The sequence below is a fragment of the Salmo salar genome, chromosome ssa29 (assembly GCF_905237065.1).
Source record: "Salmo salar chromosome ssa29, Ssal_v3.1, whole genome shotgun sequence".
NCBI classification, from domain to species: domain Eukaryota; kingdom Metazoa; phylum Chordata; class Actinopteri; order Salmoniformes; family Salmonidae; genus Salmo; species Salmo salar.
This window is the reverse complement of record NC_059470.1, coordinates 27,259,449-27,284,842: the sequence shown is the minus strand read 5'-3', so window position 1 is coordinate 27,284,842 and position 25,394 is coordinate 27,259,449. Positions and strand designations below refer to the sequence as shown.

At 45.6% G+C, this 25,394-nt stretch overlaps 1 protein-coding gene and 1 pseudogene across 1 annotated transcript in view; one reads left to right on the top strand and one right to left on the bottom strand.

The window, feature by feature from the left end:
• Nucleotides 1–14,136, bottom strand: part of LOC106590467 (pyruvate dehydrogenase E1 component subunit alpha, mitochondrial) — a 39,890-nt gene extending 25,754 nt beyond the window's left edge. The window contains exons 1-3 of the mRNA XM_014181524.2: nt 13,957–14,136; nt 4,072–4,140; nt 3,721–3,894 (exon numbers count right to left, since the gene is read on the bottom strand). Coding sequence (XP_014036999.1) covers nt 3,721–3,894; nt 4,072–4,140; nt 13,957–14,019 — 306 coding nt within the window. The 5' untranslated portion in view covers nt 14,020–14,136. The remainder of the gene's footprint in view (nt 1–3,720; nt 3,895–4,071; nt 4,141–13,956) is intronic.
• A 359-nt stretch (nt 14,137–14,495) lies between these two features.
• LOC106590480 (peroxiredoxin-4-like) lies at nt 14,496–22,349 on the top strand (annotated as a pseudogene).
• The last annotated feature ends 3,045 nt before the right edge of the window (nt 22,350–25,394 follow it).

Sequence of the window (25,394 nt, the reverse complement as noted above, 5' to 3'; positions counted from 1 at the left end):
TCTATACGTGTGTGTGTTCTAATCTATACGTGTGTGTTCTAATCTATACGTGTGTGTGTTCTAATCTATACGTGTGTGTGTTCTAATCTATACGTGTGTGTTCTAATCTATACGTGTGTGTTCTAATCTATACGTGTGTGTGTTCTAATCTATACGTGTGTGTGTTCTAATCTATACGTGTGTGTTCTAATCTATACGTGTGTGTGTTCTAATCTATACGTGTGTGTGTTCTAATCTATACGTGTGTGTTCTAATCTATACGTGTGTGTGTTCTAATCTATACGTGTGTGTTCTAATCTATACGTGTGTGTGTTCTAATCTATACGTGTGTGTGTTCTAATCTATACGTGTGTGTGTTCTAATCTATACGTGTGTGTTCTAATCTATACGTGTGTGTGTTCTAATCTATACGTGTGTGTGTTCTAATCTATACGTGTGTGTGTTCTAATCTATACGTGTGTGTTCTAATCTATACGTGTGTGTTCTAATCTATACGTGTGTGTGTTCTAATCTATACGTGTGTGTGTTCTAATCTATACGTGTGTGTGTTCTAATCTATACGTGTGTGTGTTCTAATCTATACGTGTGTGTGTTCTAATCTATACGTGTGTGTGTTCTAATCTATACGTGTGTGTTCTAATCTATACGTGTGTGTTCTAATCTATACGTGTGTGTGTTCTAATCTATACGTGTGTGTGTTCTAATCTATACGTGTGTGTTCTAATCTATACGTGTGTGTTCTAATCTATACGTGTGTGTGTTCTAATCTATACGTGTGTGTGTTCTAATCTATACGTGTGTGTGTTCTAATCTATACGTGTGTGTGTTCTAATCTATACGTGTGTGTGTTCTAATCTATACGTGTGTGTGTTCTAATCTATACGTGTGTGTTCTAATCTATACGTGTGTGTTCTAATCTATACGTGTGTGTGTTCTAATCTATACGTGTGTGTGTTCTAATCTATACGTGTGTGTTCTAATCTATACGTGTGTGTGTTCTAATCTATACGTGTGTGTGTTCTAATCTATACGTGTGTGTTCTAATCTATACGTGTGTGTTCTAATCTATACGTGTGTGTGTTCTAATCTATACGTGTGTGTGTTCTAATCTATACGTGTGTGTTCTAATCTATACGTGTGTGTGTTCTAATCTATACGTGTGTGTTCTAATCTATACGTGTGTGTGTTCTAATCTATACGTGTGTGTTCTAATCTATACGTGTGTGTGTTCTAATCTATACGTGTGTGTGTTCTAATCTATACGTGTGTGTTCTAATCTATACGTGTGTGTGTTCTAATCTATACGTGTGTGTTCTAATCTATACGTGTGTGTGTTCTAATCTATACGTGTGTGTGTTCTAATCTATACGTGTGTGTTCTAATCTATACGTGTGTGTTCTAATCTATACGTGTGTGTGTTCTAATCTATACGTGTGTGTGTTCTAATCTATACGTGTGTGTGTTCTAATCTATACGTGTGTGTTCTAATCTATACGTGTGTGTGTTCTAATCTATACGTGTGTGTGTTCTAATCTATACGTGTGTGTGTTCTAATCTATACGTGTGTGTTCTAATCTATACGTGTGTGTTCTAATCTATACGTGTGTGTGTTCTAATCTATACGTGTGTGTTCTAATCTATACGTGTGTGTGTTCTAATCTATACGTGTGTGTTTCTAATCTATTCGTGTGTGTTATAATCTATACGTGTGTGTGTTCTAATCTATACGTGTGTGTTCTAATCTATACGTGTGTGTGTTCTAATCTATACGTGTGTGTGTTCTAATCTATACGTGTGTGTGTTCTAATCTATACGTGTGTGTTCTAATCTATACGTGTGTGTTCTAATCTATACGTGTGTGTTCTAATCTATACGTGTGTGTGTTCTAATCTATACGTGTGTGTGTTCTAATCTATACGTGTGTGTTCTAATCTATACGTGTGTGTTCTAATCTATACGTGTGTGTGTTCTAATCTATACGTGTGTGTGTTCTAATCTATACGTGTGTGTGTTCTAATCTATACGTGTGTGTTCTAATCTATACGTGTGTGTTCTAATCTATACGTGTGTGTGTTCTAATCTATACGTGTGTGTGTTCTAATCTATACGTGTGTGTGTTCTAATCTATACGTGTGTTGTTCTAATCTATACGTGTGTGTGTTCTAATCTATACGTGTGTGTGTTCTAATCTATACGTGTGTGTTCTAATCTATACGTGTGTGTGTCTAATCTATACGTGTGTGTGTCTAATCTATACGTGTGTGTGTTCTAATCTATACGTGTGTGTGTTCTAATCTATACGGTGTGTGTTCTAATCTATACGTGTGTGTGTTCTAATCTATACGTGTGTGTGTTCTAATCTATACGTGTGTGTGTTCTAATCTATACGTGTGTGTTCTAATCTATACGTGTGTGTGTTCTAATCTATACGTGTGTGTGTTTCTAATCTATACGTGTGTGTGTTCTAATCTATACGTGTGTGTTCTAATCTATACGTGTGTGTTCTAATCTATACGTGTGTGTGTTCTAATCTATACGTGTGTGTGTTCTAATCTATACGTGTGTGTTCTAATCTATACGTGTGTGTTCTAATCTATACGTGTGTGTGTTCTAATCTATACGTGTGTGTTCTAATCTATACGTGTGTGTGTTCTAATCTATACGTGTGTGTGTGTTCTAATCTATACGTGTGTGTGTTCTAATCTATACGTGTGTGTTCTAATCTATACGTGTGTGTGTTCTAATCTATACGTGTGTGTTCTAATCTATACGTGTGTGTGTTCTAATCTATACGTGTGTGTTCTAATCTATACGTGTGTGTTCTAATCTATACGTGTGTGTTCTAATCTATACGTGTGTGTTCTAATCTATACGTGTGTGTGTGTTCTAATCTATACGTGTGTGTGTGTTCTAATCTATACGTGTGTGTGTGTTCTAATCTATACGTGTGTGTGTTCTAATCTATACGTGTGTGTTCTAATCTATACGTGTGTGTTCTAATCTATACGTGTGTGTGTTCTAATCTATACGTGTGTGTTCTAATCTATACGTGTGTGTTCTAATCTATACGTGTGTGTGTTCTAATCTATACGTGTGTGTTCTAATCTATACGTGTGTGTTCTAATCTATACGTGTGTGTTCTAATCTATACGTGTGTGTTCTAATCTATACGTGTGTGTGTGTTCTAATCTATACGTGTGTGTTCTAATCTATACGTGTGTGTGTTCTAATCTATACGTGTGTGTTCTAATCTATACGTGTGTGTTCTAATCTATACGTGTGTGTGTTCTAATCTATACGTGTGTGTTCTAATCTATACGTGTGTGTTCTAATCTATACGTGTGTGTGTTCTAATCTATACGTGTGTGTGTTCTAATCTATACGTGTGTGTTCTAATCTATACGTGTGTGTTCTAATCTATACGTGTGTGTGTTCTAATCTATACGTGTGTGTGTTCTAATCTATACGTGTAGGTCATTTTTTTATTTCATTAAACTTTTATTTAACTTGGCAAGTCAGTTAAGAACAAATTCTTATTTGCAATGACAGCCTAGGAACAGTGGGTTAACTGCCTTGTTCAGGGACAGGATCTTTACCATGTCAGCTCAGGGATTCGATCCAGCAAACTTTCAGTTACTGGCCCAACACTCTAACCACTAGGCTACCTGCCGCCCCAGTGTGTGTGTGTGTGTGTGTGTGTGTGTGTGTGTGTGTTGTGACCTGTCCGTCATAGAGGTGGCAGAAGCCTCTGATGATCTTCTGCTTGTAGAGCTGGTCAGCCTTCAGCTCCATGCGTCTCATGGTCTGCATGGTCCTGTAGTACTGGAGGCCCTGTTCTCTGGTCAACACCGCTGTCTCAGAGGGGCCCGCCTCCAGACGGTGCAGCTCACACTTCTATTGGACAGCACAGGGAAGAGAGGGAGACAGTCAGCTCAACCAACCAATCAGATAAGTTTGATGAGGAAGTTTCCATTTCATACTGTATCTAGGGCTTGTTCAGCAGGGTGTGATAGAAGTGTGTTGTGTAGAAGAGACATGTCCAGGAGAAGTCTAGTGTGTATGTGGACTCACCTTGATGTCAAAGCTGGCCTGTGGGGTGAAGTCAGTGAAGAAGCGTGTGGACACCACCATCCTGGCCCCCTGCAGAGAGAGAGAATGACATGAGCCACACACACACACACACACACACACACACACACACACACACACACACACACACACACACACACACAAGGAAAATCCAATGGCCCCACCCCCTGAAGGCTAAATCCAGCGCTGCCCTGGGCCACAGTGTGAAAGGAGGACTGGGGGTTCTGCAGAAGGAACGTGGCTGAGGTTGCTCTGTTTGGATCTGACTGACTGGTTCTAACTAGGTCTGGGTGCTCTGGTACTAACTGGTGGTTGTCGGGGTGTTGCTGGGGTCGGTCGGTGGGGTTAAAACAACGTGTTTGGACAGGCCAATCAGCAGCTGGGAGGGAACAGAGGAGCCACCCAATCAGACCAGAGCACAGCCAGAGGAGTCTGACAGCTGAACTCTAGATCTCTAACACCACCCACTGACACAGAGCACCACCCACTGACACAGAGCACCACCCACTGACACAGCGCACCACCCACTGACACAGTGCACCACCCACTGACACAGAGCACCACCCACTGACACAGAGCACCACCCACTGACACAGAGCACCACCCACTGACACAGCGCACCACCCACTGACACAGCGCACCACCCACTGACACAGCGCACCACCCACTGACACAGTGCACCAACACCACAGCAGGACCTCTATTAGTACACACACAGGCTGCCAACACTAGGCTATGTTCTATATGAGCTGTGTTTTGTTCAAGGTCTTACAGGCTAGAGCAGGCCTACAGGCAACCTGTAGACACACCACCCACCGACACACCACCCGCTATGAGCTCCTTACCTCTGACACGGTTTGGGCTCCCTACAAGAAAGCCAGGGAGAGAGGGTGAGAGAGGGAGGGGGTGGAGAGGGAGAGAGGGTGGAGAGGGAGGGGGGGGGAGAGGGAGAGAGGGTGGAGAGGGAGGGGGTGGAGAGGGAGAGAGGGTGGAGAGGGAGGGGGGTGGAGAGGGAGAGAGGGTGGAGAGGGAGGGGGTGGAGAGGGAGAGAGGGTGGAGAGGGAGGGGGTGGAGAGGGAGAGAGGGTGAGAGAGGGAGGGGGTGGAGAGGGAGAGAGGGTGAGAGAGGGAGGGGGTGGAGAGGGAGAGAGGGTGGAGAGGGAGGGGGTGGAGAGGGAGAGAGGGTGAGAGAGGGAGGGGGGGTGGAGAGGGAGAGAGGGAGAGGGGATGGAGAGAGAGGGGGTGGAGAGGGAGGGGGGTGGAGAGGGAGAGAGGGTGGAGAGGGAGAGAGGGTGGAGAGGAGGGGGGGTGGAGAGGGAAGGGGGTGGAGAGGGAGAGAGGGTGGAGAGAGGGAGGGGGGTGGAGAGGGAGAGAGGGAGAGAGATGGAGGGGGATGGAGAGGGGGGTGGAGAGGGAGAGAGGGAGGGAGGGTGGAGAGAGGGAGGGAGGGTGAGAGAGGGAGGGGGTGGAGAGGGAGGGAGGGTGAGAGAGGGAGGGGGGTGGAGAGGGAGAGAGGGAGAGAGAGGGAGGGGGTGGAGAGGGAGAGAGGGTGGAGAGAGGGAGGGGGTGGAGAGGGAGAGAGGGTGGAGAGGGAGGGGGTGGAGAGGGAGAGAGGGTGAGAGAGGGAGGGGGTGGAGAGGGAGAGAGGGTGAGAGAGGGAGGGGGTGGAGAGGGAGAGAGGGTGGAGAGGGAGGGGGGTGGAGAGGGAGAGAGGGTGAGAGAGGGAGGGGGGTGGAGAGGGAGAGAGGGAGAGAGAGGGATGGGGGATGGAGAGAGAGGGGGTGGAGAGGGAGGGGGGTGGAGAGGGAGAGAGGGTGGAGAGGGAGAGAGGGTGGAGAGGGAGGGGGGTGGAGAGGGAGAGAGGGTGGAGAGAGGGAGGGGGGTGGAGAGGGAGAGAGGGAGAGAGAGGGAGGGGGATGGAGGGGGTGGAGAGGGAGAGAGGGTGGAGAGAGGGAGGGAGGGTGGAGAGAGGGAGGGAGGGTGAGAGAGGGAGGGGGGTGGAGAGGGAGGGAGGGTGAGAGAGGGAGGGGGGTGGAGAGGGAGAGAGGGAGAGAGAGGGAGGGGGTGGAGAGGGAGAGAGGGTGGAGAGAGGGAGGGGGGTGGAGAGGGAGGAGAGAGGGAGGGGGGTGAGAGAGGGAGGGGGGTGGAGAGGGAGAGAGGGAGAGAGAGGGGTGGAGAGAGGGAGGGGGGGTGGAGAGAGGGAGGGGGGTGGAGAGGGAGAGAGGGAGAGAGAGGGAGGGGGTGGAGAGGGAGAGAGGGTGGAGAGGGAGAGAGGGTGGAGAGAGGGAGGGAGGGTGGAGAGGGGGGGTGAGAGAGGGAGGGGGGTGAGAGAGGGAGGGGGTGGAGAGGGAGAGAGGGTGGAGAGAGGGAGGGGGGTGGAGAGAGGGAGGGGGGGTGGAGAGGGAGAGAGGGAGAGAGAGGGAGGGGGTGGAGAGGGAGAGAGGGTGGAGAGGGAGAGAGGGTGGAGAGAGGAGGGTGGAGAGGGGGGTGAGAGAGGGAGGGGGGGTGAGAGAGGGAGGGGGGTGGAGAGGGAGAGAGAGGGAGGGGGTGGAGAGGGAGAGAGGGTGGAGAGGGAGAGAGGGTGGAGAGGGAGGAGAGAGGGAAGGGGGGTGGAGAGGGAGAGAGGGAGAGAGAGGGAGGGGGGTGGAGAGGGAGAGAGGGTGGAGAGAGGGAGGGGGGTGGAGAGAGGGAGGGGGGTGGAGAGGGAGAGAGGGAGAGAGAGGGAGGGGGGTGGAGAGGGAGAGAGGGTGGAGAGGGAGAGAGGGTGGAGAGAGGGAGGGAGGGTGGAGAGGGGGGGTGAGAGAGGGAGGGGGGGTGAGAGAGGGAGGGGGGTGGAGAGGGAGAGAGGGAGGAGAGGGAGGAGAGAGGGAGGGGTGAGAGAGGGGGGGTGGAGAGGGAGAGAGGGAGGAGAGAGGGAGGGGGGTGAGAGAGGGAGGGGGGTGGAGAGGGAGAGAGGGAGGAGAGGGAGAAGAGAGGGAGGGGGGTGAGAGAGGGAGGGGGGTGTCGATAATAATTAATCTTTAAAACACTAGAGGAACCTATCCTAAAAGGAACCTAAAAGCACAGCCCCTAGGGCCTAGTACCTTTGTAACCATGAAAGTTGTGCTGATAAGTTCAGGGTGAGAGAATGAGGCTCTGCGGGTGTGCTGAAGTGCAGACAGCGCATTACAGAGGAAAGTCTATAGACCAGAGGCAGATGCCCAAGAAATTAGTACACAAATTGCACCAACCATCACTAGCCTACGCTCTGCACCAACCATCACTAGCCTACGCTCTGCACCAACCATCACTAGCCTACGCTCTGCACCAACCATCACTAGCCTACGCTCTGCACCAACCATCACTAGCCTACGCTCTGCACCAACCATCACTAGCCTACGCTCTGCACCAACCATCACTAGCCTACGCTCTGCACCAACCATCACTAGCCTACGCTCTGCACCAACCATCACTAGCCTACGCTCTGCACCAACCATCACTAGCCTACGCTCTGCACCAACCATCACTAGCCTACGCTCTGCACCAACCATCACTAGCCTACGCTCTGCACCAACCATCACTAGCCTACGCTCTGCACCAACCATCACTAGCCTACGCTCTGCACCAACCATCACTAGCCTACGCTCAGCACCAACCATCACTAGCCTACGCTCTGCACCAACCATCCCTAGCCTACGCTCTGCACCAACCATCACTAGCCTACGCTCTGCACCAACCATCACTAGCCTACGCTCTGCACCAACCATCACTAGCCTACGCTCTGCACCAACCATCACTAGCCTACGCTCTGCACCAACCATCACTAGCCTACGCTCTGCACCAACCATCACTAGCCTACGCTCTGCACCAACCATCACTAGCCTACGCTCTGCACCAACCATCACTAGCCTACGCTCTGCACCAACCATCACTAGCCTACGCTCTGCACCAACCATCACTAGCCTACGCTCTGCACCAACCATCACTAGCCTACGCTCTGCACCAACCATCACTAGCCTACGCTCTGCACCAACCATCACTAGCCTACGCTCTGCACCAACCATCACTAGCCTACGCTCTGCACCAACCATCACTAGCCTACGCTCTGCACCAACCATCACTAGCCTACGCTCTGCACCAACCATCACTAGCCTACGCTCTGCACCAACCATCACTAGCCTACGCTCTGCACCAACCATCACTAGCCTACGCTCTGCACCAACCATCACTAGCCTACGCTCTGCACCAACCATCACTAGCCTACGCTCTGCACCAACCATCACTAGCCTACGCTCTGCACCAACCATCACTAGCCTACGCTCTGCACCAACCATCACTAGCCTACGCTCTGCACCAACCATCACTAGCCTACGCTCTGCACCAACCATCACTAGCCTACGCTCTGCACCAACCATCACTAGCCTACGCTCTGCACCAACCATCACTAGCCTACGCTCTGCACCAACCATCACTAGCCTACGCTCTGCACCAACCATCACTAGCCTACACTCTGCACCAACCATCACTAGCCTACACTCCTTCATATACTGTCAATGCTAAGTACCAACATCAGAGTGCCACCATGCGTCAAACGTAAATTGTAGATGGCGCAGGTACAACGAAGACATACTAGCCTGAGGGAATCCCTTGTGTCCATAGAATTAGGAATTTGAATACTAGAATGGACATGAACATTATGACAGTATAAAAGGTCAGCCATTTTGGTCAGGGAGTTGGCCAACCATGGTCAGCCAGTGCTGTGATAAGAGTGTAAAACAATGAATTTGAAGAATTTATCTGCACTATTATAGCTAGCCAGACAGTTTTAGAGGAATGATTCCATACATTTGTCAAATGAACTGCCAATATGCCAACATCCCATTCAAACAATGCAGTCACAGCCGTACTCTGGCTGAAACCAGCTGATAGGAATCAGACAAGCTGTCAATGCAACTGATACTGTATCATAATATAACTCACCGCTTTCCAAGAAAACAAACAAGGAGACATTTATGGTCTGTTAACATATATTTTAGAGGCTATTTATACAGAACATTTGTATAAACCATATATTTTATTATATGAGAATATTTTAGGTTGACAATAATTATATTACACAATCACTGATTTCACATGCCTTACCTATTCACTGAGTATACAAAACATTAAGAACACCTGCTCTTTCCATGACAGACTGACTAGGTGAAAGCTATGATCCCTTATTGTCACTTGTTAAATCCACTACAATCAGGGTAGATGAAGGGGAGGAGACAGGTTAATGAAGGATTTTTAAGCCTTGAGACAATTGAGACATGGATTGTGTATGTGTGCCATTCAGAGGGTGAATGTGCAACACAAAAGACGTAAGTGCCTTTGAACCGGTTATGGTAGTAGGTGCCAGGTGCACCGTTTTGTGTAAAGAACTGCAACGCTACTGGGTTTTTCATGCTCAAAGGTTTCCCGTGTGCATCAAGAATGGTCCACCCCCCAAAGGACATCCAGCCAACTTGACACAAACTGTGGGAGGTATTGAAGTCAACATGGACCAGCATCCCTGTGGAACGCTTTAGACACCTTGTAGAGTCCATGCCCCTACGAATGGAGGCTGTTCTGAGAGAAAAGGAACTCAATATTAGGAAGGTGTTCATAACGTTTGGTATACTCAGTGTATTTTCCTACATAAATAAAAGCAGGAAAAGCATCACCTATGCTTCTACTGCCATTCTTAGTCTGGTTTGTATTTCTCCCTGACCAAAACGGCTTCCATTATCATACCATTCCGGAACTTTGAGGGTTCATGACATAGAGATCCTGTTAAATGAGGGGTTATGGTTGTGCCCTGCGTACAAACAACCACCATGGACAGCGCTTAGATAAGAGCGAATGCTGAATCCGCACCACGGCCACTGAACAATGCCACGGTCTGATGCCTCTATTAGTTCAAATGTGAATTCCATAAACCTGAATATCCCCACGTAGAGGGCTTGGGCTGTTACATGGGCTTTGGCTGCTATCGTGCAAGTCAGTTTATAACATTACATCATTAGTTACTCAGAGTTCCCCACATTGACATCGGCCTCAGGCCCTATGGCGCTAACCTTGGAAAAGTAATTCACATTTCTACATCCTCTATTACTAAATGGGATAGATCAAACGGTGCAGTTCTATGCAATCTTCTAGCCATACCAACTATATCAATATCAACCATCAGACAGGGCGTGCAACAGTCTATTGAACATAGCTTATTTGAGTTGAAAACTTCATGAGACTTTAAAAATCGCAAACGACTTGGGTTGATGCAGCTGAATATTAACAGCTTACTTCCTAAACTGGATTACATCAAGATCTGGGCTAAGCAGACGAATCCGGACACTAGCATTGACTGAAACTTGGATATCTGTGGACACTCTGGACTGATATTAATATTGAGGGTTATGTGTTCAGAGCTGACAGACAGGGTAGAGGTGGAGGAGTGGCCATTTTAATGAAAATCATTTATTTCCCTTGCCAAAAAATTTGACCTACTATCTTTAAGCCTTTGTCTGGGGAGGAATGTATCCATAACTGTTATAGGGACTACCAACCTCCCTTGGCTAACCTTTGGCTACTCAAAGAGTTAACTAGTTAGTTGTCATTTATAAAATCAGAAGTTATTATCCTGGGTGACCAAAACTTTGATTTGGAAATGCAGGCTTCAGACAATCTAAAAGAAATGTGTAATGATCTAAACCTAACCCAGTTGGTGACTAAGCCTACATGGCCCAACCCTAAAGATCCTTTAAAGTCAACTCTGATTGGTCTGATCTTAATGGATACACCAGAGAAATGCATTTCTACTGGTGTCTTTGCCCAAGACAGTAGTGATCATTGTCCAGTGGTTTGTGTTAGAGATGTGAGAATACAAAAATAAGCCTCGTGTCATCACAAAGAGGAACTTTAAAAACTTCCGGTAACAGGCTTTTTTTTAACAGCATCTTTATTTTAGTGACCTTGATTGCATTTCAGCTATCCCTGAACCAATTTAGCTTTGAGCCTCTTTGCATATGTCTTCAATACTATTGAGGATAATCATGCTCCCTTCAAAAAATGAAGAGTTAAAAAGGTAGATCGAATGGCTGATACACTCCGGAATTTTCAGAAGTCATTCAAAAGAGATGATGCTTGGGTCAAGGCCAGGACCGCAGGCTTAGGCCCGGACTGGCAAGCTTTTCAGCAACTGAGGAATTGTTGTGTAAGACAAATAAGAACGGCTAAATCGATTATTATGTAACACCTCTTTCGGATTGTAATGGAACCCGCTAAATTCTGGAAAACTATTAAATCCCTGAAGGGTTCTACTTCCTCCTCTCTGCCACAAAAAAAGTGTATTCAGACACTGGTCTCATTATGGAAAAAAATGCCTTCATTGATGCATTTAATCACCATTTTATTTCAGCGGGCTCTCTTTGAAATAACTTCTAAGCCTATTCACAATGATATTGAGCTGGATACTGATAGGAGAAACTTTCTGAATGATCAGAGAAGTTAGTCAAAGTTCTTTTTCAGGCTATTTACAGAAAAATAAGTCCTGGATGCTTTGCTAGCAATAGACAACAAGAAATTCACAGGGGCCAACCAATTGGATCCCGGTCTGCTTATGTGTGCAGCGCCAATCATTGTTATCAGGAAATATTCCAAAAGTATGGAAATCATCTCATGCTGCCACTCCATAAGGACGGGGATAGTAGTGATCTTAAACATTATCTCTCCATTTCAAGGCTTCCTCGTCTGGCTAAGATTCTTGAATCCTTGGTAAATGTACAACTTCCTCTTTATCTGAGAAATGTATTTTGAATGTAATCCAATCAGGGTTCAGGCCTGGGCAGAGCACTATTACAGCAACCACTTTAGTTGTTAATGATCTTGTCACTCTATTACACAGGAAAATTAAATGTGTTGCTTTGTTTGTGGACCTGTCAAAAGCTTTCGATACATTTACATTTTACATTTACGTAATTTAGCAGACGCTCTTATCCAGAGATACTGTTGATCATGCTATTTTATTGACTAAGTTGTCCTCGGTAGGCCTGACCTCTGACGCCTGTTCATGGTTTCATGATTATCTTAGTGACAGAACTCAGTCTATCGTGATTAATGGGGTTAAGTCTGAATTTCTTGATGTACATAAAGGTGTACCACAGGGGTCAATTTTGGGACCCGTTCGCTTCACTATTTATACAAACACTATTGGTAAATCTGTTAAAATTGTAAACTTAATCTCTATGTGGATGATAGTATTATGTATGCTATTGCTCCGACTGTTGATCTGGCTGTGTCAAAACTACAGGCATTTTTTATAGCTATGCAGGAATCCCTTGCCTACAGGCAAAACGAAATACATGTTGTTTTCAAACTCTCGTAAGAATGTTTCAGATGAACTACTCGTTCACTCAGATGGTTCTCCAATCGAACGTGTTCCCACACAAATACTTAGGCATTTGGATTGATATGGATTTGACATTTAAAAAACATATAGGTGATCTGTGTAAGAAGCTAAGATTTAACTTCTATGGGCAACGTCGTCCCACCCGCGGTACACACTATCAACAGCCAGTGAAATATCAGAGCGCCAAATTTGAAAACAACAAAATCTCATATTGAAATTTCTCAAACATACAACTATTTTACACCATTTGAAAGATAAACATCTCCTTAATCTAACCACGTTGTCTGATTTCAAAAAGGCTTTACGGCGAAAGCATAAAGTTAGATTATGTTAGCACAGTACATTGACAAAACATTACACACAGCCATTTTCAATACAATGACAGGCGTCACCAAAAGCAGAAAACCAGCTAAAATTATGCACTAAACTTTGACAATCTTCATCAGATGACACTCCTAGGACATTATGTTAGACAATACATGCATTTTTTGTTCTATCAAGTTCATATTTATATCCAAAAACAGCATTTTACAATGGCGCGAGATGTTCAGAAAATATTTTGCCTCCAAACATTCCGGTGAATCAGCACAACAAATTAAAAAATACTATTCATAAACCTTGATAAAATATTAAACTGTTATTCAAAGAATTATAGATTAACATCTGAATGCAATCGCGTTGACAGATTTCAAAATAACTTTACTGGGAAGGCACACATTGCAATACTCTGAGTACTGTGCTCAGAAAAAAACAGCAGGCAATTATAGACACCGGCCATCTTGGAGTCATCTAAATGCATAAACATACATATATACATATACACACACACACACGGTATAATGTTGTATATACTGGGCGCATTTGTAAAAGAGACCTTGTTCTCAATATGTTTTCCCTAAAAAAGCCAGTCCACCTGTTCCCCTTTTCCCTGTACTTCCTAATCAACATTTAGGAAATAAAAATAAGACTGCAAAACTTGTGGCTCCCGAGTGGCGCTGTGGTCTAAGGCACTGCATCTCAGTGCTTGAGGCGTCACTACACAAACAACCTGGTTCGAATCTAGGCTGTATCACAACCTGCCGTGATTGGGAGTCTCATAGGGACTGGCCGTGTAAATAAGAGTTTGTTTTTAACTGGCTTGCCTAGTTAAATAAAAATAAATAAATGATCCCGCTACATCCATGTTAAAAATTTGATCTGTCCGAATATAACAAATGCATGGACAGGCTGTCATCAATGCAAGCACCGAACAATGATTTGGATTTTGTGTTGTTCAGTTCGGGTTGTGAGTGACCATGTTAACGGGCCGACATCTACAAGGTCAGCACTGCTATCTGGGACTGAAGCTACTAGCAACCTCTCATCTGGCAAATGTAGCTAGCTGGCTTGCCATCTCAATACGAAATCACCTATCTAGCTTGCAGCACCATGGACAGCGGCACGTAGGTTGCCAGTAGTACGTACCACATTCTTGCTGGCGTTGCCAAGTCGGAACACGTTTGAGATGAGGGTCAACATATTTTGCATGCTACTGGACACTTCGCTCTACCACTAGTACTGAACAGCCGACCTAGCTAGCTAACGGATTCAAGTCGACAACATAGATCAGCTGACACTTCCGTGGTGGGTCGGGTGGCCAACTAAAACTATCACGGGGTTGGCCAAGACCGAGTGCAATGAATGACATTATGATAATAAAAATTGGGTGCAGGCCTGCACAATGTTCAACCGCATTTTCATTGTTCAATATCTAGGTCTATTCTAAAACTGCTTGAAATGTTAGGTTTTTTTATTGCCTGGCTGTATCCTTAAAATGTTCTAACATTTCCGCTGCTCTGCCAGCATGGGAAAAAGCAAATGTCCAGCTACTGTCTGTGCTGTCGCTCGACCTACCCTGGATTTTTTTGTGTGGAGATGACGTCCTGGACGCTTTCAACAATTTATTCACATATTTTATAGTTCTGTAACTCAGCTGAAGCGATGGACTTTTTTCACATGATTACATGAGTGCACACAGACAGAAAGACACCGAGAGACAGAGAACGAGCGAGAGAGAGAGAACAAGCGAGAGTTAAAGAGATGAAGAGAGAATGACTTGTTCCCCTTGCGTTGCAAGGGTCGCGGCTTGCAACGCAAGGGGAACAACCACTTCAGGTCTCAGAACGAGTGACGTCACCGATTGAAACGCTATTAGCGCGCACCACCGCTAACTAACTAGCCATTTCACATCGGTTACATTAGTAATTATTACAGTTCATGTCTCACCCTCTCGTACCTCAGTCTCTAAGCCTGCTCCAGACTGGGTGGGGACTGTAATAGTTGATGAACAGTTTAAAACAGCTCAGTCTGTCTGACTACAGAGGAAGATACCTTGCCCTGCTCTATTACCCTCTGGACTTGTGAGTACCTCAGTCTACCACTCGGCTGCTGTTTTCAGCTCATCTCAGTCAAGACCAGAGACCCAGACAACATTTATGAAAGTTGTGTTATGGTCCGAGAATTCCCTATCCCTATACAGTTCAGTAAAAGTGTGTGTGTGTCCTGCAGTGCGTTTGTCTGTCCCACTGAGGTGATAGCGTTCAGTGAGCGTGGGAAAGAGTTCAGAGTCGTCGGACCCAAGGTGGTCCCCTGCTCTACAGACCGAGTTCACACAGCTGGCCTGGTATACGAACTCTGATCCCTGACCTCTCACCCCTTACCCCGCTTTACAAATTGATAGATTTTCGGAAGCAGGGTGGGCTTGGACTAATGAAATCCCTCCTCTCAGACATTACATACCAGATTGCCAAAGACTACGGAGTCTACATGGAGGACCTGGGACACACTCAGTCAGGGCTCACACACAAATATCTGTTTGCAGTACCTGTGTGACTCGTTTCAAGTCATACGGTCTCGTCTTGTCCCTACTCCTCACACCTCCAGGGGTCTGTTCATCATAGACAGCGTAGGTATTCTGAGACAAGTGACCCTGAATGACCTCCCAGTAGGACATTCTGTAGATTAGACCTTGCGTCTGGTCCAGGCGTTGAAACACACCGACACAGTGGTGTTAAGTACTTATTTGGGGTACCTATACTTTACTATTTATATTTTTGACAACTTCTACTTCATTACATTCCTAAAGAAAATAATGTACTTTTTCCCTGACACCCAAAAGTACTTGTTACTTTGAATACTCAGCAGGACAGGAAAATGGTCCAATTCACGCACTTACCAGGAGAACATCCCTGGTCATCCCTACTGCCTCTGATCTGGCATACTCACTAATCACACGTTTCATTTGTAAATGATGTCTGAGTGTTGGAGTGTGCCCCTGGCTTCCGTAAACAAAACAAAAAAATTGGTTTGCTTAATAAGGAATTTGAAATTATTTATACTTTTGATACTTAAGTATATTTAAAACCAAATACGTTTTTTACTTTTACTCAAGTAGAATTTTACTGGGTGACTTTCACTTCAATAATTTTCTATTAAAAAGGTATCATTACTTTTAATCAAGTATGACAATTGGGTACTTTTTCCACCACTGCCGACACACACGACAGGCAGTATTGACGCCAGTGCATGTTTATGCGTCTCTCTCGTCGCAGTGTGTCCAGCAGGATGGACACCACGAGGTGACGCAGTGAGTAATGTCTACCATAATACCACATGATGTTACTAATCAGTCCTGTACCCAATACTAACAGAGGGATGTTTTATCCAATCACTGAAAAGCCCGTTGGCCAAAGCAGGAGCTGTGAGTGACTACCCCAACACCTGGTAAAAGCGACACTCAACAGCTGACCCACCAATCAGATCGAGTCTCAGCTGTTGATTAACCAATCAGTCCAATTGGCAGTTCAGTTAAAAATATATATTTTTTAAATAAAAATAAACTGATAAATCGGTTACCTGTAACTTCCTTTTACAACCACAAGATGGTGATCAAACTCCTCACACACACTTGTCAGAGAAATCATATCACACTGCAGTTTATAGAAGGAATCAATTTAATTAGAGGTCCCAGCACTTAAGGTGCAGAAACCCTATTGTTATTGTAAACGGAGATGACAGCTGCAGACCAGTTGATGGCTCAAGAGCACACTTTAGGGTTATAACTTCTGGACTGTTGAATTTTGTAACATTAAACGTGCTACGCACTGTTTATGGAGCATTGTGCTGCTCCAGCCTTGTGCTAGGAGGACCCCCAAATGCTGTTTGAATTTAATATACATTTATCTAATCCTGGATAGACTGTCTCTCTCCCTAGATTATCCTAGATCCCAGAGGTTAAAGCAACAACAAAAAAACATCTCTGAAACTTAAGTCGACCTCAGATCGATTGTCTGTGGCTAAGTTAACTTCCCCCTTTCATGTAAAAAGAAGTCATGACCATCATGCTGTTAGGGAAAGAGGATCATTTTGTAAATGCATTAAAACACGAATTCGACCAATTTCAGTCCCATTGATTAGGGTTTCCGGAGTCCTCCTGGGGATCCTTCTTTTTAAATCTCAGTTCTGCGGACCCCCCTCCAAAAAGGACATTCTACTACAAAATGGATTCAAATAAAAAATGTGGACATCTAAAAAATAATTTCAACCTCCAGAAATGAGCCCAATAAGATATTGGTAAAATTTTGTCCAATTATTTTAAAATATTGGACCATGCATATAGGGAAAGGGATACGTAGTCAGTTGTACAACTGAATGCATTCAACTGAAATGTGTCTTCCGCATTTAATCAAATTCCTCTGAATCAGTGATGTGCGGGGGGCTGCATTAAATCGATGTCCACGGCACCTGGGAGCAGTTGTCGGGGGGTAACTGGGCAGAACAGCTGATTTTTCCACCTTGCCAGCTCGGGGATTCTAACCAGAGACCTTTCGGCTACTGGCCCAAACCGCTAGGCTACATGCCGCCCTTAAACAACAGTGTATAGCCTATATTACAAGATATGCCATTAGCACTAAGCATTATCACCTGTAGCCAACTGATGCAGCATGGTGGCTATAAATACATAGGCTGAAGCATGGGGCTTGTCCATCTGCATTTACACCATTGGACACAACATCCTGATTGGTATTATGATTATTCACTCGTGCAACATGTTGACAATGGAAAGCTTGGATCCCCCTCTTTTTTTAAAAGGCGAAAACTGCTTTCAAACATGTTTTCCCCGTGATTGCATTAAGAATAGTTGTGCTTGCACACAAAAAAAGGCAAAGAGCAGTAACATAAACAGTAAAACAGAAAAATGGCTTCTCAGGTAGAAACAGTAATGCACTGATGCATTCTCTTATAAATTAACTTTATACACAAACCATGTCCACTGATCTGCCCTATGACCACTAAAATGCTTATACAGCCCTCTGCCTTTGTATGACCTTAAACGTCTTTATGGGTAATGCAAAAGCAAAGTGCATTATCTACAATCTAAATGTGATTATCAACTATTAACTTCATTGTTTTTCTGTTTGATGGAAACAGTTTGAGAGTTCTAACTACATTCCAACTGTATTTAATGGTTTTAGGTAGTTGAGTTACATTTACATTTAACATTTAAGTCATTTAGCAGACGCTCTTATCCAGAGCGACTTACAAATTGGTGCATTCACCTTATGATATCCAGTGGAACAACCACTTTACAATAGTGCATCTAAATCTTTTAGGGGGGGGGGGGGTTAGAAGGATTACTTTATCCTATCCTAGGTATTCCTTAAAGAGGTGGGGTTTCAGGTGTCTCCGGAAGGTGGTGATTGACTCCGCTGTCCTGGCGTCGTGAGGGAGCTTGTTCCACCATTGGGGTGCCAGAGCAGCGAACAGTTTTGACTGGGCTGAGCGGGAACTGTGCTTCCTCAGAGGTAGGGGGGCCAGCAGGCCAGAGGTGGATGAACGCAGTGCCCTTGTTTGGGTGTAGGGCCTGATCAGAGCCTGAAGGTATGGCGGTGCCGTTCCCTTCACAGCTCCGTAGGCAATCACCATGGTCTTGTAGCGGATGCGAGCTTCAACTGGAAGCCAGTGGAGTTGTTTTGAATGTTGTATTGTAGTAGGCCTAACCCTCAATGCTTTTCCTTTTTAGATAAAACTACACTAATATTCACATCACCAAATGATTAAAACATACTGTTGTACAATGAAGGTCTACAGTAGCCTCAACAGCCCTCTGTAGGGTAGCACCATGGTGTAGCCGGAGGACTGCTAGCTTCCGACCTCCTCTGGGTACATTGACTTTAATACAAAACCTAGGAGGCTCATGGTTCTCACCCCCTTCCATAGACTTATACAGTAATTATGACAACTTCTGGAGGACGTCCTCCAACCTATCAGAGTGCTTGCGGCATGAACTGACATGTTGTCCACCCAATCAAAGGATCAGAGAATGAATCTAGTACTGAAAGCATAAGCTACAGATAGCTAGCATTGCACAGCATAAAATGTGGTAGTTGACTGAGAAAAACAGTTAACAAATTAATTTCTTCCAAAATTAAGGATAAGCAGGAGACAGCGCTAGCTATATTTCGTAGTATATAATTTTTCACTTTCACTTAGCTAGTGTCAAATGCAGCTAGCTCGTTTAGCCTACTTAAACACCAGGCTCTGTTTTAGGGATGCTATGTTAGCTAGCTGGCTATCCAACGCTAGAACTCTTCCAAGTCAAGGTAAGCGTTTGGCTTTATTAATTTATTGCCACCGGGGCCTGCCGGTGTTACTGCTAAACTGATTGAGGCTGACTACACGGTCCTGCATGATTGAAGGATAGGCTTGGAAATGTTTTTTTGCCTGGTCACAGACAGCTGATGTGTTCTGTACTGAAGTCCACAAGCGAAGGGAAAAGCTGAGGAGGAGAGCGCATAGATCGATGCGAGAAGGAATTACACACACGTTTGGGTGTCAATGTGACTATAAAAATGAAATGTTTGTGTGATCAGTGAGTGGTGTATTCATTGCGGCGATTCTGTTAAAATATTTATTGAATGGAAGCAAACAGAACGGGGATAAACATACCTGAATTTGTCCAATAGAAACTCTCGTTTGCAACTGTTGGACTAATGATTCCACCCTATATCAGCTAGATCCATGCAAGAGTCTGCAAGGCGGTATTGAATGTGTCACCTTGATTACTCAATTCTCTACCTGTTTGTTCCAACATTGTAAACTTTAATTCATAGGCTAGGTTGTAGCAACCTCATGATGTGTATAGGGAAAATTAGACTATCATGTAGTAGGCTAAACTGATGTTACATTGAGCTGGGTGAATGGAATATGAATGACGGTCATCCAATATGCTGTAATGGAAATAAGGTCATGTTCAAAAAAAAAATCGTCCCTCACATAAAAATGTCTCTGACCGCCGCTGGTTTTGTTGTAACCCTAAAATGATGAATGTGTGAACTGGTCATCTTTTGGGCTAACCTCATTAGGATAATCTTTCCCAAGTTGAAGGACCAGACATGAAATGGGTTTAGAATATTTGAGGAAATGGATGTGAGAAAGAAGATTCAGTGGGGAAGAATGGGCTGGAAGTCAAGGGCTGTAGATGAATGATCCGGAGGGGGGGGTGTCTCTGTAGGGATTGGATTGGAGCTCAGGTAGACATCAGTCAGGCCATGGTAAGAGAACTCCAAGTTACCCTGGAGAGGAAAAGTTGTTCTGGACTGCATGTGCTGAATGTTTGGCGGTTTAGCTGAAGTAGTACAGGCATATGGACGAGATGCCCACTGAGGGAGCCAACCTTAGACCCCAGGAAAGCAAGCAGAAGCGACTGTGGCAAGGAGATAAAAAATCCCTTGAAGAAAACTGAGGAACCAGGCTCAGTTAGGGAGACAATCCTGTTTTGGCTGGTTGGGTAGGATACGGGGCATGAGGTAGATGGTGTCTGAAATGAGGCAGAGACTGGAGGACTGTGCCTGAATTAATGCAGGCAGGTTCAGAGAGATGAGCATATTGTGAGCTGTCCTGTTCTCAGAGTGGATGTAGGACCAGCGGCCAAGGAGTTGTACAATGTGGTCTTGGACACCATGTTAGGATGCCATGGAAGCGGCAAATTGGTCAGCATTTGTCTCAGATGGGAATGGAACCATTGTCGAGAGGTGACAGAACCAGAGTTGGTGATGAATAGTGGATTGGATGGATAGGCATGTTGATCTTGTCTGAGCTGCAGGAAGTAGGTGAGTGGATCTTAAGGGCAGCCAGAACAGGTAAACTTGTGTGGTTCTGCCAAACAAATGTTTTTCCAGTTTTGCTGTGTTTAATGGTGAAGGTATCTCTAGCGAGGATGGCGGCGTCAGACATGCTGGGGTGACAAGGGTTGTAGATAGCGATGAAGAGGTAAACTCTGAAAATCGCAGGAATCCCTAAATACTGGCAAAAGAAACATTGATTGTAACATGGAAGAGTCTGCAATGGAGAAAGACCACAGCATCTAGATGCAGGCAGACAGAATGTCAAGTGTAATGGGCTGGTGGCGAGGGGGGGTGGTGGACTTTGGTGCATTGGAGGCCCTTGAGGAGAAGGGTGACCCAGCAAGCAACTTGAGAAAGTTGATCCCGGCCAGGTACATCCAGATGGAGGATGTCTGCATGGAGAGAAATGAGCTGGCATGGGTGACAAAGGCAGACATGGTGATCAAGTCATTGGAGGGAAAAGGCAGGTGATCGATGGTATGGAAACAAAGCATCTCCAGGCTTTCCAGTAAGAGGACAGTGTACTTGGTGCAATGGCTGAATAGGATGGAGTGGCGTGACTGGGAGATGAGGCGAAGGAGTGGATCGGTCACGGGAAGGTCATCATGGAGTAAGGAGGGACTGGGGTTGGTGGGGGGAGGTTCTCCTTACGGGGCCTGGCGCCTGAGGCGGGACAGAATCAGCAATTGAGTTACATTGGCCGGGTACATATGCAGCTCTAAGAAGGAACTTATGGGTGATAGATTGCCAGGTTAGACGTCTTAGGAAAGTTGTCAGAATGGATGAGTATGGTCTTTCTGTACCATTTGTTCCCCCAGGAAGAAGCGGCTACGACAATTGGGTACAACTTGAACAGGGGGGGCGGAAGGGACTGCAGGAGAGGAGACAAGTTCAGGAGGCCATGGGTCAGCAAACCAACAGCTGCTGTAGAAACCCAATACCCGGTGGAAGGGGTAGCGGTGAACAGCTGTACATCTTCTGGACAAGACAGAAATCATGGAATAAGGCGATGTCGTGCCAATGACTGAGGAAAAGGTGCCAAGGCCTGAGCTCCGCGAGGCATGAGGGGCAAAAACCACAGTGTGAGGCAAGGAAGACACCGAAGTGGCCAGGGAGAGGTGGGACAAGAAGTAGCGGTCTTGAGGAATAAGTCTGATGGCCTAATTCAGGTGGGTGGTGTTTACTGCAGTGGGGAGATTCCAAGTAATTGGGCAGGAGGGAAATGCACTGAATATTGTTGAGTGGCAGGGAGGCCTGAAAGGAGACTGTTCAGTATGATGCAGAGGAGTTTGAGTCAAGTAGAAGGGCCTTCCATCTTCTCCTCAGAGGAGTACACCAAGGCAGCTGGAGGGGATGAATGGGCACCAATAGTGAGAAAACTGTCAAGGAGAACAGAAGGAAGCCGGTTTACATTGAGCAAAATCCAACATAGGCTAAGGAGTTGAATATTTGAAGGCTGCTCTTACATCCAAAAGTCAGGCGGACAGAGAAGTATTACCGCCTCTCCCAGCAGACTCCAAAGAGATGCCAGGTGTCAGGATGGAGGGGCACCACCTTGAAGGTAGAGATGTCAGCCTCATCAAGGCAGGCTCCACGGCCAGCAAGTTTAATGAGAGCAATGGCATGGTTGACTGTGACGTACTACAAGGGGAAGGCAGGACTGGGAATAAGGCTATTGACACCGGAGACTGAAGATTCTTGGCACAGTACTTTCGGGGTGGCAATTCCGAGGTGATTGATGAGGTAGGGAGGAGAAGAGGCCAATCATAAATCCCTGCTTCACCTTGGCCAGGAGGGAGGAGACTACTTCGGTCTTGTCAAGTGCAGAACAGAGGTTTGAGCAGAAGTGAGGAGTGCAAGGAGTAGAGTTGACACCGGGAGAACACCCAATTCAGGCCATCAAGCAAAATCGGGCAAAAGGAGGAGTCAGGGTGAAGGTCCAAGTCCGCAGCCATGGCCTTGATATTGATGGGGTGGCAATGTTGATCAGCAGTCATTTATCAGCAGAAGGCGGAGTGGGTTTCAGAGGGCAGGAGGTGCGGGCACCACTACAAAATGTGCAGATGTAGAGGAGCTTGCATGACGAAGCGCTGCATCCATAGTTATTGAAATTGTTGCAGATCATGCGACCTACAGAGAAGGGCATGGGATGATCGCCACGGTCCTCCAGGAAAAGGCAGTCGAGGCAGAACAATGTCTAGGAGGAAGAAGGTAGGGCAGAACACGCTAAGCGTGGGGCAGCCACAGATGTTGCATGCAAGGGACACTGCCAGCAAAGATGCGAAAGTAGAGCTCCACGTCGAGGGCACCCCAGTAGGTCATGGTGTTCCACTGCAGGAGCCTGGAGGCAACGCCTAACAAGAACCGGCGATGGTAGTCGTAAAAGTTGAGACGCTGCAGTGGTGGCAGCGGGACCTGAGAGAAAGAGAGGTCAACTCTGGCAGATAGAAATGTTCAGGAGACATGAGGTGGGGCGGGGAGCCGGAGGCTGTGAAGATAGCTCAGGCAAGGTTGCCGGGAGGCCAGAGCATGCAACCAGATGACTAGTTGCTGTAGTATTATCTAAAATAAAGACGCACGACAACGAGGTTCTAGCTCCAGCATGTTTATTAACCTAACCCATCGCATGTCATACCACCAAGGGACATCCTACTACAATTGCAATGCCGACAGAGACAGAGCTCGAGAGGTGAAGGAAGCAGTATGCTGAGAGAAACAGAGAGAGGCAGGCAGAGATGGTCTCTGGCAGAGAGAGAGACTGAGCCACTGCCGAGGCAGCGGTCACGGGGCCAGCGACGCCGGAGAGAAAAGTAGGAGCAAGAGGCAAGGAAACCGAGTGGCCAGAGCAGGAGTACAATCTGGAGAGGGGGCTGCTGGCAGAGGAGGAGACCAGGGCAGAGAGGGAGAGCGAGAAAAAGCTGACGATAAGATAGACAATGGGGGAGGCCGAGAGATATGGAAGGCCCTCGGCATGGGTGAAGCCATGACATCCAGGAGTTTACAGGCTGCTTCTTTGAGGCCTGGAACGTTTGCGGAAAGGAAAAAAACGGACCGCAGCAGTCTGGTTAAAAGTAGTATCCCTGAGAATGGAGAGGAAATTGGTCTGAAAAGATCTCGGAATCCGAGGCGGTGAGATCAATCTCCATTGTAAACTTTGAGAATCCCTATCAATAAAATCGAGACTTGTCACGCAGTGTCTTGCATGTGCTGCAAAACAGAGAGGAGGAATGACTGTTTGGTCATGTTTAAGTAGGGTGGTAGTGGTGATTTAAGGAGAGCGAGAACAGGTGTTGAGGCTGATTAACAGTTAGTATCAGCTGGAGCTTGTTTGAGGAGTTACATTCAAGGAAACTAGTTAAGCGTTGCAAACAATAGTTGAGGTTGATTGGCAATGGTTAGCAGCTGGTGCTTGTTGAGATGCTAGGCAACTGTGTTCAAGGCAACTAGGTAAGTGTTACATTCAAGTCTGGTCTTTCTCCTGAATTTTAGTTAATCCTTAACACGCTTTAATAAGGACTTAAACTGGCATTACAGGTTTAAGCAAAGTACAGTGTCATTGTTTTCGCGAAGATATACCCATGGCGATAGGAGGGACAGGAGGCAGGTAAGAGCAATGGCAGCCACATGAACTGCCCTACAAAGACAAAGATCAGTCTACGGTAACAGTGGATCTGAGAAATGGCTTTAAAGATTTTGCTGTCCAGACATATGTTTAGGTAGAAACAGCTATAATGCACTGATGTATTCTCTTATTATGAAGAAACGTTTTTATACTAAATGACCACTGATCTAACCTATGACCCCTAAAATGCTTATACTGCACTCTGCCTTAAACAACTTTATGGGTAATGCAAAGGTAAAGTGCAAAATCTATATTCTAAATGTGTTTAACCAACTTTCTTGTTTTTCCTGTTTGATGGAAACAGTTTGAGAGTTCTAACTACATTCCAACTGTATTTTATGGTTTTATGTAGTGGAGCTATGTTTTGAATGTTGTATTGTAATAAGCCTAACCCTCAATCTTTGTGTGCTGGTTATGCATCTTGTTTACATTCTTCCAAGGACACCTCACTGCAGAAAAATTCTTATGAAATCATGTGACTATTTTTAAACAAAACAATCAAGCATCCCAGGAAAGTGTTTTCTTGCTTTACTGGGAAGCTTATCAGAGGTATACATGCTGGGGTCATTTATGTTTGTGGATGAGGTGCAGATAGTGTACTTCCAGCTAAGGCACACCTAGCTGTAGGATTATCCGAGGCTTGTTATGCATATTGTTGACATTCATCCAAGGACACCTCACTTCTTATGAAATCATGTGACTTGTTATTGAAAAGGATTTCTCTAAACGCACCCTAATACAAAAATAAAACAAAAAATGGACTAACCAGAAATGTGACATAAGTTTTATTGTAACCCTAAATTATGAATGTGTAAAAACTTGTTGTCTTTTTGGCTAACAACATTAGAACATTTAAGGATGTAAATGGTCAGAAGAGATTTAATCAAAGAGTTTATTTTTATAGGGTCAGTGCACATGTCACGTGTGCTCCCTCTCCGGCCTCTAGGTCACCGGGCTGCTCATGATGGCGCACACCTGTCACCATCGTAATGCGCGTCAGACTCACCTGGACTCCATCCCCCCCTTGATTACCTGCCCTATACATTTCACTCCCTTTTCACTCCCTTTGGTTCCTTCCCCAGGTGTCATTTTTTTCTGTTTCTTGACTGTGCGTT